The following is a 19,678-nucleotide window of genomic DNA, read 5'->3' as shown; positions in this document are numbered from 1 at the left end:
GACGTCTGCATCAGATATTACCCAGTGCTATTTCAATGTGCATTTTCCCCTCAGTGACTTTGCGCTGATCTACATCATCATCATCAGCGGCAGCAGCAGCAACGGGGGGAAGGAAGAAGAAGAAGAAGAAGAAGAAGAAGAAGAAGAAGAAGAAAAAGGAATGGAGATTTCATTTTTCCTTTCTTTTTGAACCCACCGCTCCCCCCGCCCCCCTCCTACACCCCCAGCACCCCCCACCCCACTCCGCACACATACACACACACACACACACACGCGCGCGCGCGCACACACATCAGCCGACCACCGTTTTCAGCTCAGTCAAATATCTTTTAACAGCATCACGTTGTGGGTGAAGACTGGCGCCGGAGCAACGCTGGAACCATGCCTCTTCTGCAGATTTGGACAGGGAAATTTCATCCGCCGATTTGATTGTCAGGAGGCTGCTGCTTCAGCCATTCATGCCAGTCTTTGCTGTTTTTTTGTTTCTCTTCCTTTTTCTCCCCCTCCTTCCCCCCAACCACCTCTCCCCCAGCCCCCTCAACTGGACTTGTCATCACTTTTAAAAGTATCCTATATGCTGTTCTTTTTTTATTCGAGCAAAGATGTCTGATCTTCTGGTGTTGGTCGAGGGGCTCTGTGACCTGCACGGATTTCCATAGCTAAAGGAAAACAGCGGGGTCCAAACAGCAGATTTCCCCCCCGCCCCCCCTTCCTTTTTTTCTTTTCTTTTTTTTTGTTTTTGTTTGTCCATTATAATAACACTTTTAAAAAAATCGCCTGCATAGATGTAGGCGAGTAATTCGACTGATATTTTTTTTAAAGAAGGCAATTTTTTTTTTTTTGGTTTGTTTGTTGTTGTTTTTTTTTTTTAATTGCCTGTTTTATTTTTTAGTTTGTGCGTTTTCGGGAGGACCACTGGACTGGTTGGATTATAGGAACTATAAGGATTCGTGGAGATGTTGGGTCGTCAAGAAGAAAAAATATGTGGAATTTTCTCTGGTTTGGTGGCTTTGTCCTTCCTATGCTTTGTTCAAAGGTAAGATAATTTTCATTTAAACTGATTGGAAAGAGAAAAAAAAATATCCACCAACATATTTAATTAGGGATCAATAACAACCCGAAATGTGGCAAATCGCATTAAGGGGGTACCCAGGCCTGCTCATTATAGGGGGCATCGCTGCCGATATATGCTCTATTAGACAGAGATGCGTCGCGCGCGAGCGTAAAAACACGCGCGTGCACCATAGCAAGCCAACTGGGAAATGTAACCTTTTCCTCATGTCTAAATGGAGATGTGTTTGGTGCACAGTCCACAATAATAATAATAATAATAAAAAGACTTTTACGCGTTATGGTAGCGATTAGATAATATTTTTTATAAGATAAACAGCTGGATTTATGAGTTGGGGTCAGTAATATCGTTACATATTTAATTATTCTATTTGGCCACCTCGTGGAAGTGAATCAAATCAATCAGAACTGGGGATAAAAGAAGAAGAAGAAGAAAAAAAATCCCTGCAGGTTCCCTCTGCTTGTAGCTCTCCAGATAGAAAGCTGGGAAAGCTTTTGAGCCTTTTAATAAATCAGCTCATGTCAGGGCCTTTTAATGTTTACAGCACACATTTTGTGCACAAGCCCTCTCCAAACATCACAGCAGCCAGAATCTGCTGCTCAGCTCTCTCATTGTTTTGATGTTGAAGACACTGATGTACATCCCTTGTGGCCTACTCCGTTTCCTTTTCTGCAGCGGTCCATGGTGTCAGTTAAAAGATTTAAGGTGCTCACTGAGACTGAGGCTGCACTTTTTTTTTTTTTTTTTTTGACATTTTGCTTCCGTTATACACCCGATCACAGTAATGAAAGACGGTTTCTCATATATAACCCCAACGCTGACGCTGCCAGGTGTTGAAGCTTATAGAGATTTTTGAAAGCGCCCAGCGTGATGAACAACTGCACAGTGAGTTAATAAAAGGCTGCTTCCATGACTCAGGCAACCCTTTTTTTTCCTTCCTTCCTTCCTTTTTTTATTTATTTTATTTTTTTAAATTTTCCCTCAACACTCAGCTTGCACCTTCACAGTACAAAGAACTGGACCAGCTGAGAGGGTTGCAGGTCATGTCACCCCGTATTATTAGTGTTAGTCAGACCTGAGCGAGTGGGGAATAAAATAGTCCACATCCTGGCTCAAACTGACAGGAAAATTGGAGGCTTTATTTTTTCTGTTTTTTCTAAAAATAAAACTAAAAAAAAAAAAAACCCTGTGTGAATAGGATGGAGCTTGTAAGAAAAATGAATACGTTAAATCTAAGTTAATTCTCAGCTTCTTGAAAGTTTTGCATAAATGAAATGCTTGACTGATTTATTGTCGTCAGAACACTCCTACAATTGACTTGATGGATGTGCATGATATGTGAGTCCAATGCATAAGACACAATTTTCAACCATACCCCAGATTTAGCCTTTTTTTGTTTTTTAGTTTTTGCAGCACTGATTCGTTTTTATGACACATCTCTAAATGGTTACTATGTGATTTCAAGGGTGTAGCTCAGGTTGGTTTTTTTTTGATGCAGTGTTCTGTTACTTTCTTAAATGAGTAGGGTCTTTGCGACTTCATTTTTGAACAAACCCAGAGCAGACGGATGTGGACATCTGAAGGTAAATTTTGGTTCAAGAAGGGGCCGGGGTCCAAAGCGGACTTCAAAGATCCGTCAAACGACTCCGATCTCAAAACAACGTCACGGCGGCTCTGGCGCACACAGATTTATAAACCTGCAAATCGACATCACATTTACACGGACTGATTATTTACACTGAACCTGATGGTTATTTACACAGGGAGTGGAGGCAGTGCGCCACCAACGATCTTCCCGTGTGAAACATAGAGAAGAGAAAATGTGCATATGAAAACTAAGCGAACGCTATGGTGTTGATTTATGCACTGCCTCACTTTTCTGTAACCAGAAATGTTAGGACACATTTGATTATTAACCATCTGATTATTAACCATCTGCACCTGTCCTTTTGTCGTTATTTGTTTCTCATAGGAGGTTTGGTTGGTTGCACCGCCTCCAGAATCAATCTCCTGTGTAAATAATCACATGGTACAAACAACGGTTAAAGGTCGATAGCATAGCGTTTGCTTAAACTGTTGTAAGTATAAGTTGGCCTTGGACCCTCCTGGACAAGCTGTTCGTATCAGGCTCTGGGTCCAACTACTGTAGTTTGTATTTATCCTATTAACTGCATGGTACATCAGAACTACTAACAAAAAAGGAAGACGTGTTTTTTACTATGTCAGGTGGTAAAAAAGCCCCTTTTAGACACAATAAACCCTCCACCCATTAATGTTGCGAACAAGGTGTTCATTAAAAGAATTTTTCCAACTTCTAACTAAATGTGGACACAAGTTCTGAAAAACACACAACCCTGTTGGTGCTGATTGGGAGGGAAAAAAGCACTTAAGCTTGTGGTTTCTGCCCTCAGCTCCTCCAACGAAAGCACCGGAATGTCTGTGGCCAAGACTACCGTGGACAAGTTGCTGAAGGGATATGATATCCGTCTGAGGCCTGATTTTGGAGGTAGGTGGTGTAATCATGTGGGTGTGGTTGTTTTATTGGATCAAGCTTTTTGGATATCCTGATATTTGAAGTCGTCAGCCTGAAATCTGGCAAAGGTTTGGCCTGCAGTGAAAACTTATAGGGATGGGTTGAGTTGTGACTTTATCCAGGCACTTACAGAAGATTGCTGTTCCTTGAGAGTCAAGCATTAACGGGGGAAATAAAACAATCTATCTGACAAAGCATTTAATTTGCTTTGAACACTTTTTCATCTTTTACCATATTTCTACTCTTCTGTGCATTTGTTGAGGTCTCATTGAGGCGGTAGCGTAAAACTGTGACACGGAAGGAAAATGGTAAAAGCTTTTAATTATTTTAACTACTAAAAATCTGAAAAGTGTGGTGTGCATTTGTATTCAAACCCACTACGTCAACACTTTGTTAACCACCTTTAAGTGCGATTGCAGCTACAAGTCTTTTGGTGTATATTTTTGTTTAACCAACTTTGCACATTTTTATTTACAAAACGTCTCAATCCACGGTCAGCCATGATGGAGACCATATATGATCAAGCCTTGCCCAATATCTGAGCCGATTCAAGGTCCAGACTTTGAACCATCTCAACACATGAATGTGTTTGATCTAAATCTAAACAATAACTCTGGTTGCCTGTTTGGGTGAACATCTGCACTCAGGGCTCAATAGAAAACAGGCTCTCTCTTAGTATTGCCTTGAATTTCTCTTCATTTCTCTTCCCGTCCGCTCTGACATGCCTTCCTGTCACTTTTGTAGAAAAGCATCCCCACAGGATAATGACGTCATGTTCCACTGTGAAGACTCTTTTGTATAAGGTTATGTGCGGTTTTGGTTTTGTGTTGCATGTAGTTTTGGTCTCATCTGAACAGGGCATTCTACTCGACAACTGCAGTGGTGGAATCGACTCGCCAGAACAATCAGCCCCGGTGGCATTTACAAGAAACTGGTCTCCACAATGTTTGTTCTCAGCAGCAGACCTGAAAATGAGGTTTGTGGCAAACCTTAAACAGGAAGCCCAACGTTGAAATGTTAGTCCGTGGGTCCGCGAGGACACCGGTGTTCCCCACGTCCTTCTCCCTGACATTTCTGATCTGTTCCTGGATCTGAATGGCTGTTTGTTCTCTAATGTTCTCTGACAAAACCTCTGAAGCCTCCACAGCACAGCTGGATTTGTGCTGAGATCAAATTGCTCACAGGTGGACTTTGTTAATTATTAAAATGACTTCTGGAGGCAGCTGATTTCACTAATTCATATTTAAGAGGATGAATATATAAGGAACTGTTTAGGCTTCCAAATGAGTGCAAAAATTCAAATGATGTTGATTTCTATTGGCAAACTTCCCCTTCCCCTGTTTCACCTGGAAGTCATATATTATTTTTCTTCTTCTTCTATAATGTATGATTGTAACCTAACAAAATGAGAAAAAAAAAAAAAATATATATATATATGATGAGGCGTAAATACTTTTACAAAGAAACTCTAACACAATCAGTAGGCAGAGATGAAGTACATCCTCTTTAGATGATATTATGTCCACATATTTATGCTTTTAACATTTTTAAAATACTATGAAACTACTTGCATAAATAATGCGGCTTTCTATGGCTCCTGCTGAAAATGAACAGTGTGGAGACCAGTTTCTTGTAAATGCCACTGGGACTGATTGTTTTGGCCGAATCAATTCCACCACTGTGCTTGTCAAGTAGCATACGGACCTTTGAAGTTGAGGTTGCGTTTTCAGATTAAACCTGGTTTAATTCATCTTTCTACATGTTCCGCCGGGTATTTGCACAACATAAGGAAGAGTCCGGCAAAGATTTTTAAAAGAAACATGAACATTTGGGGTTTCGTCACCGTATCGCCCCTAGTGAATGAAGTTTTGACTCGGTCCTTATTAGCGGTTAAGAGTCTAATTTGCTCCAGAATTCGAATTGTGCTCATTGAGTTTAGCAGCAGCTTTATGTGCTCATATTCGCCGAGCTCTGCTTTCTGTGAGGACGGCTGTTGCTGCTTGATACTGTCAAAAGGACAAAAAAATCTTAGCGAGCTCTCAGGACGTAGTAACAGCATCGGCTATCAAATTAACAAGAGCAAATGACACATCCAGAATGTGTGGCGTCAATTAATTTTGCAAGTGTTTTGGCTGGATTGAATTTTACAATTGGAAGAAAAGACATGCAAAAAAAAAAAAAAAACAACATGTCACGACTTCTCAGATTCCTGTTTTTACCAGGACTGTTAGGGCATGCCTTTCATTATTCTTTACTTTCAAGCATGATTACAGTTTTTAGGTACAGTGTTTAGATTTGTATGCAAATACGGTAACAAAATTTTAGTGAGAAAAATTAGAAAACATTTGCTAAACCCCAGCAAATGTTTATGTGAGTATTTAATCAACCTGCTGTTTATTTTTGCCATACGTAATTGTATCTAGAAATGTGCTGTACGTAGCTCTAAATGCAAGGAAATGTAAAGTATTTAATTAAAATAGCAAGTTGTATTACATCTTTGAGATATTCTTTGCCTCTAGACGATTAAATTTGCATGACGTACACAGAGCAAAGTGAAAGCAAAAAAAGAAAAGAAAAGTAAATTTATCAGACAATGGCTCAAACTGTCATGCTGTTGGAGTATCAGCAGGCCACAAAAAGTAAATCTTCATTAGTGTAGACAGAGTGTTGGCATAGTGTAGCATGACTAAAGAGTTACAGTGGCATTTAATTAGCACTTGCCTAATTTTGTGCGATGTCGCGTTTAGATTGCGACACTCATGCCACAGAGTGTTTCGAAAACTCTTCATTAGCCTGGCTTTGCTGGAAACAAAATTAGATTCACTAAAGCATCACATTTGTGGAAACACTTCAGTAGAGACAGCATATCTTTGTACAAATAAACTAAAATCTTTGTGTGAGTACTGGAACACAGCTTTTTGTACAAGTCACACCATTAAACGGTTCAGAACTGGCTGCCCATTCAGCACCATGGACAGCACTCGTTGCTAGCAGCAGCACGCTTCCTTTCCACTCAGGTGTCAAAAGACTTGAAATGTAAATTTTCCTCACGAAGAGTTACCTTATTGTCGAAACTGACATGAAATGCAGTGAACATGTTTTCCTGGAAATCACTTTTACTCTGGGTGAATATGAATATTTGTTTCCAACTACAAAAATGCAAGGATTTACACAGAAATACGGTCAGGAACTTCACGTGTAAAAGTATGTTATTGTTGACAACACAAGGCAACATGACGAGATTTCTCCTGAAATTCACTCTTGTAGAATCAATGTTGTAGTTTGGTTTCATAGGCTGTAATAGACTTTTACATAAATTGAAAGCATAAGCTAACTTACAGTAACATATATGGTGTACTATTGTTTTTACCACTGGTGCCTTTTGGATTGTGCTCGCTAATTACACATGTTTTACTGGTATTTTGTAAATCAGCTGGAGGCAGCAGCTTGTCAGCCCTGCCGCTATAACACACTTGATGATAATGAGATCAAGCAGTGAAAAACATATAGCAGGTGCGCCTCCTCATATAACCTTCCACTGGTTGGGTGCTGTGCCAAAAGCAGATGCTCTGATGAAGCCTTGTGTGCCAAGATGTGTTAGCCTGATGTTAGCCATTAAAAAAAATAAAATAAAATGTTATAGTTGAGGTTATGTCTTCCGTTAAAGTCTGCGTTTTGGAGTGCTGCGATCTCAGAGCCGTTTCACACACACTGAAAGGAACCGAGCTTTTTCTTTGAGTAAAGGTCTCTTTCACTTTGCTAAAAAAAATTTAAAAAGAAAAACATCTGGGAATGATTGATAGTAGTTTTCAGTGGTTTACTGTCCATTTCATAATTGGAGTTTGTTTCCTGCTAAATAATATTGCTGAACTGCAAAGTGAGAGTGAGCGCACCATGTGCAAAGGTTAAGATCCTCAATATTGTTGTCTTGAATCTGATTCTCAAGACATTCGCCACATGTCTTCCCCTGCTCATTTCACCATCAAGCTACAGTTCCATAAAGACCACTTGTGCAAAAAAAGAAAGAAAAAAAAAAGAATTATGTTTGGAGGAGTTGAGATGAGGCTTTCAAACCCAAGACTTTTATATCAACTGTCAAGGAAGGTGGTAGAAGCATCATGATAAGGTTTTTGCTTCAATACCTGCGGTCCTGAGAGATTGCACAAATTTGGATAGAACTAGAAGATAAAAAAGAAAAACTACATTTAACCAATTGAAAACTTGGACACAGATGGGTGTTCAGTTAGGGTAGCAAAGAATGAGACTTCTGCATAGGCCTTCGTGCCATACTAATTATTTATAGACTGTGTCCAAAAGCCTCATCCAAGACAGGGTAATAAAGAGTGGGCAAAAATCCTCCCAGATTTATGTTAGAAGGTTCTTGAGTAATGTGCCGTTACTCATGACATTTATTTTAACATAAGTAGGAATTTGTGTAAATGTTTGGGCCTGATTATATAATTTTGACTCTGGATTTGAGAAAATGTAATATATTTGGAAATGATCAAAACTATTTGTTGTGTCCTTATGGAAAAAGAACAAGAGAAAAGCCCACAGTTTTTATTTATGAGCGGATGTAAATATCATGACTCAGTTACTTCTGCAATGAGAGATGTCGTCGTCTCGCAATCTGATTATGTTTTTCATACGAACGCAATTTCAGCAGAACTTTGTACTTCTCTCTATAAGTCAATGCAGAAAAAAAGACTTGCATATCTGAAATAAATACTTTCAGCACTGTTTTATTATGATAGCCAATGGTTGAAACAGTACAACTAGAAGATAGAAAAGTCTCGACTTTGCCACAATGTGGTTTGCAAACCCGGGTCTAAAATCAAAAAGCTGATAAAAGATATATTGACAAATACAAATGTCGGTGCCTTTTTGTTTGTTTTGTTCTTGTTTGTTTTTTGTTTTTTTGAGAAACTATTTTTTTTTTGCAGGAAAATATAAAGAATGCTATTGCTAAAACTACATTTCAACAGATCGCTGCCAGGCTTGATTTAATACTTTTAACATCGCCTGCATCAGGTAATCAGTCCTACAGGTACACACTCATCCTGTCAAAACGGTACAGTAGGTTATTCTGGGACATCCTGCTTTCTCTCGCTCAAAGAGCGTGACAAAGAGTGTGTGGTGGTGTCGCCCACCACCTCACACTCTCGGACGCTGATCCGACGGGATATGGTGGCGTCTTTGAGAACACACAGAACCAACTTCAGAAGCCACAGGGCACTAAGGATGTATTGTTTTAGGAACTTCAGGAAACGTTCTCAGACTGTATCGTGACCCGTTAGGACGGCTTAGCAGGGGGCGAAATGATGTGATAATGATTTTTTTTTTCATCGTACTTTTTGCGGTTTACGTATTTGTGTAAGTTCTGATTTAAAGGTTTCTCTGGTTATGATGCAATGAAGATGAAAGTGTTGGAAGTGGACAGAAGGAGGTTTTAAGAGTGCGAATCACACAGAGAGTAGCCGCGGTTTGCTCCCTGGCCAGAGAGCTGTAGTCCATCATCTCTTGACATTTGCAACATCAGTCAGCTTCTTTTTTTTTTTTTTTTTTTTTTTTGTGCCACGGCACACTGCTGACGACCCTGAGCACTCAAGATTCAACTCAGACGGTTTTAAATTGGCACAATGCTGGACACGGACTTTAGATTTCCTGAAAGCATGGATAATGCACATGCAAGCTTGAAATGAAACTACCCGGACTGATTGGGGCTCAATATTTGGCTTTTGTTTTTTTTTTTCATTTGAGGTAAAAAAAAAAAAAAAACAACTCCACTTTGTAGTCTCTCCATTTAAACTTTAGAGTAAACTACAATGTTCTTAACCATATTCTACACATGATTTCAAGTTGAGTAAAGTCTCCATTGCTAGCGTCGGACAGTCAGCATGGCAAGTTTTTACAAAAATCTGTCAGTGTGAGAGGGGAAGTAATGTGACCTGACCTCAGCTGCATTCAGTCAAACATGTTATAATTATCTGAGTTGAAGCTAGATCCAGTATGAACTGATTACTGACCCCAAACACGGGAGATCAAGTAGTTTGCAACTGTCCTATCACAGACTGCATCAACGGTAAAACCAAACACAGCATCAATAAAAAATAAAAGGGTGAAATAATGATAATAATGATGACAAAAAAAAATCCAATTGGTCAGGACGTCCTCTTTTATTCATTACTGTTTAAAGGACCCCACACATCAAGGAACTTGTGATGATTGCCTGGCAAAGACTATCGAATGTCTTCAGGATAAATACAGGAGATCTTATCAATATGGCATTTTGAAACAAGGAGGTAGTGGATTTCCATTCCCTCAGAATAACTCGCTATGCTACCACCAAACATAACATAAGACCCTGCTGGAGCCCAATATTATCAAATGGCTATCAGGTGTCGGATATCTGCCATCAGATACGAATCTTTGCAAGGACTACTCTAAGCTGCTTTTCATATTGACAGCATGTTATATTTTATTTTTATTTTTATTTTGTCTACAATTGCTACTCAGTGGTGGTTGTTGTGTGTCTTGTCTCTATGCTGCTGTAACTGCGAAATAATTTCCCTGCTGGGATGAATAAAGTAATTCTATTCTATTCTATTCTATTCTATTCTATCAACATTACTGTACACTGAAACATCTTGTGCAAGAAGTCCATACGTTTAGGGCAGGAGCAGAGCAACTGGCCCAGAGTCCTATCATCTGGTTTACATTTGTCACAAGTGGGAGAAACATAGGGATATATTTTAGAAAAGTGTAGCCGGCGGATGAACATAGTTTTGTTATTTTTCTTGATCGAAGTGTTTCAAAAACATACCAAGCTGTCACTTTAGGACCCGTATATGTACCGATCTGTAAGATTGGTGTAGTCCTCTTCTACTCCAGTGCCTATACTGGTTCAGTGTTGGCCAGGAAGTGAGGATGGCTTGGAGGTCTTTGATGATGGTGTTGGGGGTGTTTGGTAAGAGTCATCCCCCTTTGGTAGGATGCTGTTTGTATGGCTCCCTGGGATGTGTCAGGTGGGCTATTGGAGCTGGGCTGGGCTCAACTGGGCGTCCATCCCTACAGTCCCCTCAGAGCTCTCTCATCAGGTGCCTTCCCTGCCTTGGTCCTTCTGAGTTCTGGTGTGTGCCTGTGTGTTGGGAGCTCTGGGCCCTAGGTCACTAGGGGCTGTGCCTCTTTGGCCTTGGGGCTGCTGCTCCTTTGCTTCACTGATGACCTGCCTGGGGTGGTGCTTTGTGTCTGCCTGGGGCTGTTGCGTCCTTCCAGAGTCATCTCCATCTGTCCCTTGTTGCCCGTGGGTGCTGTGGTTTGCAGGCCTTCCACCTGTCTCACGACTCTAAAAACTGTTCACCTCCAGGTGACAAATTCATTCACATACACCTGTACTCAACACAAACCCAATTATTTCTGCTTACACACTCTCTCTCACTCACAGATACACACATGGTATATTTCTCTATATTTACAAAGGCTTTCCATACTTCTAACCTCTACAAGTCAATGCCTAACTTAGGGTTTGGGACTAGGTTTAGGACTAAAGTATGAATTGAGTTTAGGTTAAGTTTAGGTTTGGTACAATTGTTCATTTTGCACAAACCCTCCACAGTATGAAACTCCTCCCACTTCAAGGTTTTTTGGAATACGTGAGGTTTACAACAGTACAGTGAACACAGCAATCATGGCAAAGGATCGACGATTAGGGGTTGACTTTCTGCCATGGGTCTCTACAATGTATTATGTGTTAGGAAAATGGTTCTTACAATGTATCAAATACAAAGCAACTCACACACACACAATGATGTACATGTAAACAAAATGGTACAAACACAGGTTACTATTGTGGCCTGTCTATTTTGATGCTGGATGCAATCTGGATGCAATAAAATCAATGCACTGCAATCGGGATACCATCTTAAGATTTCCTTTTAGATAGATCCTTCAGAGGTTAGCATACAACACTTGTAAAATAAAATATAAAAAAATCTTTATCATCTGTCACAGACAAAATCTTACTGATTCTCTGCGGCGTATCGTTTGACATCATCATCCAAACGTATGAACTGTTTCCCCATGAACATTTGACTCTGCTCTGATCGCTATGTGCTTGTCCACCTGTACACCATTTTGATTACCAGGGTTAGCAGAGTACAGCGCGGGCGCTGAGAAGTCATTCAGATGCTGCACTGTGGCTTAGAAAAACTGAAATATATCAAGCACCCACTGTGACTGTGGGGGAAACACAATCATAGCAGTGTGCTTGTACCCAGTGAAGGACCACTGCTGAGAATTGCAGCCATTAGAGAAAGTGTTTGTACCTTATACCCCATTTGAGCTCAGGTCACATTCACTCATAGTAAAGTACAGTGGCAAGTTTTTAGGAGCCTTTTTTGCAATGGGTTTCAGACATATACGTATGTGAGACATAAATCCTCATAAATTCTAGAGAAATTGAAACACACAACGCAGTACAACTCAAAATCTCTACCTCCACAAGAGTGCTTAGTATCACCTTCAATGCTAAAACTGGTGGAACCAGCATGTTTTGAATCACCTGTTATATGAGGTGAAGGCTGGGGAGGCTGCCACATCTCATGAACTCCAAATAGGAGTTTCCAAACTAAAGAATGGAACTCTGCTCTGGTTCTTGTTGACTGTGTTCTTCTGTCTCTTCTGTTTCCTGTTTTACAGTCTTGATGACCTACACATTTCTCCATTCAGTGATTTTTTTTATTTTATGACCTTTCAGTGACCTTATCTCAAACATATGAACTTGTTGTGTACAAGTCTACCAAAAGCACGGATCATTTTTGACCTAGATTATCTCATTCTGCTCTATAATGAAGCATAAAAGCAATGATCCATAAAACATACCTGAATAAGTTTATTTTGAAGTTGAGTAACATATTACATGACCTACTTTATGGGAATATTGATAGTCAAAGAGTCTTTCCATCCATTTACAAATCAGTCTTTAAGTAGTAGTTGCCAGATATTCCATCTTTAATTACCAATCTGAAGAACAAAACTGATTTTACTGATTCTTCAGCATGCAACATGAACTTGTACTACCTCACATTATGAGTTTTGTGTGATTAACTGCAATATTCCATTTGCTGTATTCGGCCATTTTCCTCTTTGCTCTTATTAGTTCATGTGCTAGAAAAGGATAGATGGATGCCCGGCATATGTAGGTGGCCTTGTTGCCAGAACTGAAAAAAAAGAAAAAAAGGACGCATATGGCCCTGAAGCAGGCACCAAACACTGAATAGTTTATTTGCAACAATAGCTGCTGTTATCTTCTCTTGATCGGCCAGATGAAGACACACAGAAGCACATCGATACGCCTTTTCGTGTTAATCTGCTTCTCGGGTGCCTCTCCTCGCAGGTGTCAGGGACTGTGTAATTATCGGTCAGAAAAAGAGTCGGATGATCTGACACCGTGTCCATAACCGCCATTGATTTGTGCGTGGGGGCACGGGGAAGCATGTTGAAAAATGGGCCACCAGTGTGCAGGCTTGCTCAGGATTTATTTCACTTTGCCGGTACCAATATGATATGTCAACAAGAAAGATCCGAAAACAAGTGAATGTCCTGTCGGTGGGAAGAGATACTCTATGAGCGCCCCGCTCTCGGCTCTCTGGCCTCGTTCACACGTTTGTCCTTCCCCAGGACATATTTCAAATGAACCTGTCATCACCGGAATGAGTTTTATGATCTCAGGGCGCACCATTAACAAAGCACAAAGGGCGTCATATCACGGATGCTTTGAACATGCCATTCTTCTAACTGTGCTCTTTACCAAAAGCCGGCGATTTGGTGTGAGGGGATATTTCTCATTTATACACAGTAGGATCTGTATGGTTAATTTAATACACACGGACACATGTTAAAATAGTCCTGCTGACTGTGCAGTAAAGTCCCTTTAATGATGTTGAAGGTCCACCCACTAATAATACTAAGTTGGTATCTGGAGGGTGCACTGACTCAAACATTTTTAACACAATGACTTTGAGAAAAGCTATTAAAAAAAAAACGAAAAAACATTGGCATCCATCTTATAGTCATTGTTCAGCAATGTCAACCCTATGTACATGTAAAAATATTTTTTTTTGCCGCCCTGGGCAAGGAAAGCACAAAGCTGTGTTTGTTTTTGTAAATAACAAACACAGCTTGTTTGTAATTATATAATATTATATATACTGTATATATATATATATATATATATATATATATATATATATAAATAATCAAGATATAACACTATGGCTATGTTTGATGTTGCAGTTTGTCTTGATGAAAATCATTATAAATCGTTTTCTTTAGATTCTTTTTGTTGTTTTCAGAAGCTGAGAAAAGGTTTTTAAAATCTCTACACGATCAAGTTGATGATTAGCCGACCTTTTTTTACCAAAGATTTTAGTTTTTTTTTTTTTTTTTACTGAATGCAGACCAGATTCCTTAAAAAAAAAAAAAAAACTGGAAAGACTGTAAATTTTATTTTGCACCAATTAGAAATCTGAATCACAGTCTTTTGGTGTGTGATGCTTGTTAATGCTTCTGCATTTACAGATACACCGGAATTTGCTGTGTAACTTAAGTTCAAATGATTTGTGGAAAATCTGACTATTTGGAGATTTTTCTGTTGAGCATACCTAAAATATTCCAAAGAAAATGTGGCATGGGAAGCTGAGACACCTGACACAAAATATTTGACATGTATTGGCTGGTGTTTGTATTCTTTCCAGGAGTGCCATTTATTCACTGAACCAATGTTGTACTCATAATATCATTGTGTAAAAAAATACAAAACAAAACAAAACAAAACACCACATTATTTAGTTGGATGGTTTCACTTGAAAATCACATCATAATACTAACATTATAGCCAAAATGTTATTGCCAAGAACCAACTAAACAGGCTATGCACTGACAAGAAGACGTTTTTGGGGCACTGTGAATATAGAGTTGCTGTAAAAATGTTGCATTCACTTTAAAATAAGTTGCAGTTACTACATAGACAAATTCTTTAAGGATCTATATTGTAGAACTGCTACTGTAACTAACTAGGTCAATGAGATTTATGAATCTATTTTAAGAATACATCTTGGTTTTTACTCTCTACGCCATTTAATTACCCTTGGAAACTCTTTTGTGCCACATGCTTGTTGTATTCCATGCCTGAATCAGATCCTAGACTAAACTTTCACTTTTACAAACATTCACCTGCTTGAAGAGCTGGCAACCATCGATCGATTAGATGTTCTTCAGACACCTGGTAAACCTAACATGGTCAGTGATTATATGGATTTTCCAGTGACTTAATTTCGCTTAAACATGCTGAACCACTTGATTAACTTAGCATCTACAAAGTCATTCACAGTAGTTTCCAACAAACTTTCATTAGGTCCCTTTACATATTTGCTCTGTTTGCACATCTGCAGAGAAGTAAGCATGCATATTGTGGGCAATATCTGGAAAAAGTCAATACTTCCACATAATGGGAATATTTCGCCTGTATGAACAATCAGGAGGAGGACATATTCTTTTGGGCAGCAATGTGAATTCTGCACTCAAGAGACATATCTGTTCTGTATACGTATGGCGGTCCGTTCTGAGTCAGTTTCATGCAATTCAGCTTCTTTGCCCTGGTTAGTGATGAGGTCAGCGTTTCGCTCTGCCTTTCAGCTCTTTGTATCCTGAACATGAAAAATAATTGAGATTATCAGCACAAATCCAATCCTGTGATGCTTTCCTAAGCTACTCTTCTTCTACATTGTGTCCTTGTCCGCTGTAATAAACAGTGATACTTGCTTAGTTTGCCTTTAACGGTGTTTTGCCAGTTGTGCAGCAGGGAGAAAATGGATTTCGCTGAGCATACCGTAGATGTCCATAAACGGCGTGACAAAGAACCTGGAAGCCCTGCAAATGTCTCGCGACCTGCACAGGTAATTTATTAAGTCCCATTTGGGTAGCGTGGAAAGCCATTTGACCAGTGAAATATTCAATTAAACATCTTCTTAGTGACTATTTACATCACATTGCTAAACATACTTCAGTAGTTCATGTTGGGGGGGGGGAGAAAGTTTCCACTCTTACTGCATTCGCAAACATTGATATCTGTCAGGAAGCACGGACAAAAGGTCCAAAACTCTGTCCTTGGACTGCACTGTCACGCCAACACATTCTCTCTAAAACAGAAAACCTTAAACTGTGAGATTCTCAGAGGGATTCTCTGGCGTCGTGGAGCATTTTATGCTTTGCAGAGGTTATCACTGCTATAAAAGAAGAACATCTGGGGTTCTGAAACCTCATTCTAACCTCACAGTTCATTGCGTATCGCAAGTTTAATAGCTCTTTATTTCATATATTATGAAAAAAAACAAAGGCATTATGATTTTTCTTTAAATAAAAGCGGTCAGTAAATGTCTTCCTACTTAATCTTTTATTTGATTTTTATTTTGTCCTAAGAAGAGCTGGATGGAAAAACTAGTTTAATTCAAAATGAGAGCGTGGAAGAAGGTTCACCCAATAAACAGTTTAGTAGTAAAATCACACTGTTAAAACTCTCTGACGTTGTCCAATGTTTTCTCTGACAGCAGGGGATTTTTTTTTTATCTTGCAAATTTATACACAGTCAAATTTTCTTAAGTTTGTGATTTAATTAGTGAAACTAAATGAACTAAAACATGCAGTGCCACAAAATTCGATTAAATAATTAATCTAATGAGAATAAGAAAATCAAATTAAGTGAAAATTATATATATATTTCTTTTGCACAAATTAGTGATGTCTTGTTGAAACTCAACATTCATCTGCTGTAGTTGACCTCTCCTTTGGCCATTTACAGTACGTTGCGGTGACTATTTACAGAGAGCATATATCAAAATATCCAAATTATTTTTGGTCTGAATGTACAAAAGAGAGGAGAAGTCAGTGAGGACATTAAAACTTTTGTTTGGGAAGTAAAACAAATAAAGGTCAAGGTAGTACGTCCTAAAATAGACCTCTCAAAATTCTGGCTGGTGATAAATTTGTTGTCTCTGTCTCGCTTGGTGAGGGTGCCCCACATTGTCTACAAAAGACAAAAAAAGTTGCGCTGGCATAAAAACAAAACTGTCTTTCAATGTGAACGTGTCTTTTTGCACTGTTATTTTTAAGTCAATGTGTTGATTACCGTTCGCTCTTCATGTTCTTTGTGCTGAAATGAGCATATGTTGCTCATCAGAGGGAAGAAGAAACTATTATAATTAAGTCAGTACTACTTGAATAGCATCTTGTGTTTTATTAGCTGCTATGCATAAAATATTAAAAACTACAGTGCAGGGGAAAAGGATTTTGCCTGTTAGATATTCCTGCTATTTTCTTTCACTTCAGTTTTTCAGATAACAATAACCTGAGTAAATACAACATGCATTTTTCAAATAATCTTCCAGCTGATTAAGGGAAAAATCTCATTCTAAGTGAATATGTACCTTAAACCTAATGATTGGATGTGCTGCTCTTGGGGGCAACAACTGCTCCCAACCATTTGTAATACCGGACAATGAGTCTTTTACATCACTGTGAAGGAATTTTGGCCCACTCTTCCTCATATAACTGTTTTAATTCAGTCTCTTTGGAGGGCTTTTGAGGATAAACAGCCCGCTTAAGGTTGTGCCACAGCATCCCAAGCAGATTTAAGTCTGGACTTTGGCCACCGTCTTCATTTTGGGGTTTTGTGTTTCAGCCATGCAGGGGTGTACTTGTGGTTGTTCTTTGGATCATTGCCCGGTTCCATTATCCAACTAGGCTTTAGCTTAAGGTCACAAAATGATAGCTGTACATTCTCCTTCAGGAGTTTCTAGATGTAAACAGAAGTCATCGTTCTACCAATTTTGCAAAGTTCAGAAAGTCATAGTGCCACCATCATGTTTAATACGACGTCCTTTTTCTGAAATATTAATAGCTTCTTGTCGTACCTATAGGCACGCTTTTGTCTCATCATTTAAAAAAAACAAACATTTTTCTAAACTGCTTCTATGTTGATCATCAAGACATTTTTTTAAATTTTTGATTTGCAAAGGTGAGACAGTCCTTTGTGTTTGCTTTTCATCTCCAGTGGCATTAGAGATCTTCGTTGCTGCCATTTTTACCCAGTCTCTTATCCTGGATGACTTTCGATCCTCTTGTGGAGTCCACCACTCCTGGGAAGCTTCATACTGTTACATATTTCCTCTGATTGTGCATAATGGGTCTATCTGTTGTTTTGTTGAGTCAAATTGCATCAAAATCCTTCCCACACTGACATGTATCAGTGATTGCATTCCTCATCTGGTGAAAATGAACCAAAACGATGAAGTTATCTACAGTTAATTCATGATTTGTTCAAGTTAACTTTGCCTAATATTAAAATGTAATGGAAGTTGTGAAGCATTTAAGAGACAGTGAGAGAGTAAACCTTCATTAGTGTAGACTGGGTGTCTGCATAACTTAGCATGAAATTAAGTAGCATTATTTATTTGCTCATTGCTACTGCATCAATGTAGCTTTTGCAAAAATCTTATATCACATAACCTTTGGCAAAAAACAAAGCAAAAACATGACATCATGACTTAGCTGAATATTGAATTACATATAGGATGAGATGTATTTGTGCATTTTCACATAGGACAGAACACGAGACATCTATACCAGTATTAGAGGGTTTTAACGAGCCAGGAAGAAAAACAGAGTTACTGTAAAGCACAATGTTAGACACACAGAGATTTTCAGTTCAGCCTGTGGTCATGTTATCAAAGCTTGGTCACCTGTCCCTGTCAGCTCCATGCAAAGCGAGCTCATTTCCCACTGACCAGAACATGTCCCAGCTACAGCTTTATCTTGTTTGTAATGGAGAAACAGTTAATGCAGCCACGGAACACCAGATCAGTTATAACAAGGCTCTTGTATGGAGCAGAGCGTTAATTGACTAAGTATGAAAGAGAGCCGGGACACGCAGGCAACCGCAGGGCCTGCAGGTTCACTTTGTGCAGTAGTTTGTGGAAGGTAAGTGTGATTGATCGGAGGCAATCCGCCATGTGCCAGGGAGATAACTGCGTAACTGCTGTACACGTATGTGTGTAGCTATGTACAGAGATCGCTTCCCACTCCATTATTTTTGCCCTCTGTAAACATGACCGCTAATTGATGTGTGCCGGACATCAGCAGCAGCAGCCGTTGCATTTTGGCAAGTGAAACCATTAAATGATACGCGGAGGCAATTCTGTCAATGTAAGCGGACGCTTCTGCAGTGCCGAAGACAATCTGTTGATCTGCGTATCGCCTCACGTCGAATAGCTTGCTGCTTTGCAGCAGAAGCGATCGGGATTCAGTTTCAAAGTATTGAATGTTCAGCACGAAACAGGGGGATGTGTTGGGATGGATGTAGAGACATGTACAAGTGATATCTATCCTTATGAGGGAGAATTGCCAGTGATTTATTGCAGAAGAAACAGGAAAAATGCTCATGCTGGGTGTTTTCCCCCGCCCCTTCCTTCCTTTGCTTATATTTTCCATTTGAATTAAATGAGGTGTGTATGTAGGTAGGCAGTGGGAGCACGGGTGCGGGGGAGATAGCTCGCCGGTGAAAGGGAATATACTTCATCTTCCCATTCAAAGTGTTGTTTTCAGCAACTTCGAAAATGAAGGCGAAAAATGCTGATGGAATTGCACCAGAATGCATCACGGTGGACTGCAAAATACGAAAACACCGGGTCAGGCTTCGGGGAGGCATCCTGCACGCAGGGCACTTTTCCCCGCCTTTTTTTTTTTTTTTTAAATCTCCCCTTGAGGTCCCCTGTGGCTCACTTTTTGAACCAGCAGTAAATGATGCGAGATGCGCCCTTGACAAAGACAGGATAGACTGGTCGAGGAAAGGACACAGTTTTACAATTGTTTCACACTGATAAAAAAAAAAAAAAAAAAGGGAAGAAATGTCATTTACAGCAACTGGGGGACACGCTACCGAGAAGCTTGGTTAAAAGCGTAGCCCATAATTGAACTAATACAACCAGCCGTATAAAAGAGGTTTCCACTTTAAAAATGAT

At 39.5% G+C, this 19,678-nt stretch overlaps 1 protein-coding gene across 1 annotated transcript in view; it reads left to right on the top strand.

The window, feature by feature from the left end:
- Positions 1-241: 241 nt before the first annotated feature.
- Positions 242-19,678, top strand: part of LOC102235897 (gamma-aminobutyric acid receptor subunit beta-4-like) — a 60,625-nt gene continuing 41,188 nt past the window's right edge. Inside the window, exons 1-2 of the mRNA XM_005800753.3 lie at positions 242-1,036; positions 3,484-3,578. Coding sequence (XP_005800810.2) covers positions 957-1,036; positions 3,484-3,578 — 175 coding nt within the window. The 5' untranslated portion in view covers positions 242-956. The remainder of the gene's footprint in view (positions 1,037-3,483; positions 3,579-19,678) is intronic.

The sequence above is a fragment of the Xiphophorus maculatus genome, chromosome 11, assembly GCF_002775205.1.
Source record: "Xiphophorus maculatus strain JP 163 A chromosome 11, X_maculatus-5.0-male, whole genome shotgun sequence".
Lineage (NCBI taxonomy): Eukaryota > Metazoa > Chordata > Actinopteri > Cyprinodontiformes > Poeciliidae > Xiphophorus > Xiphophorus maculatus.
This window is presented reverse-complemented; position numbering and strand designations above follow the sequence as displayed.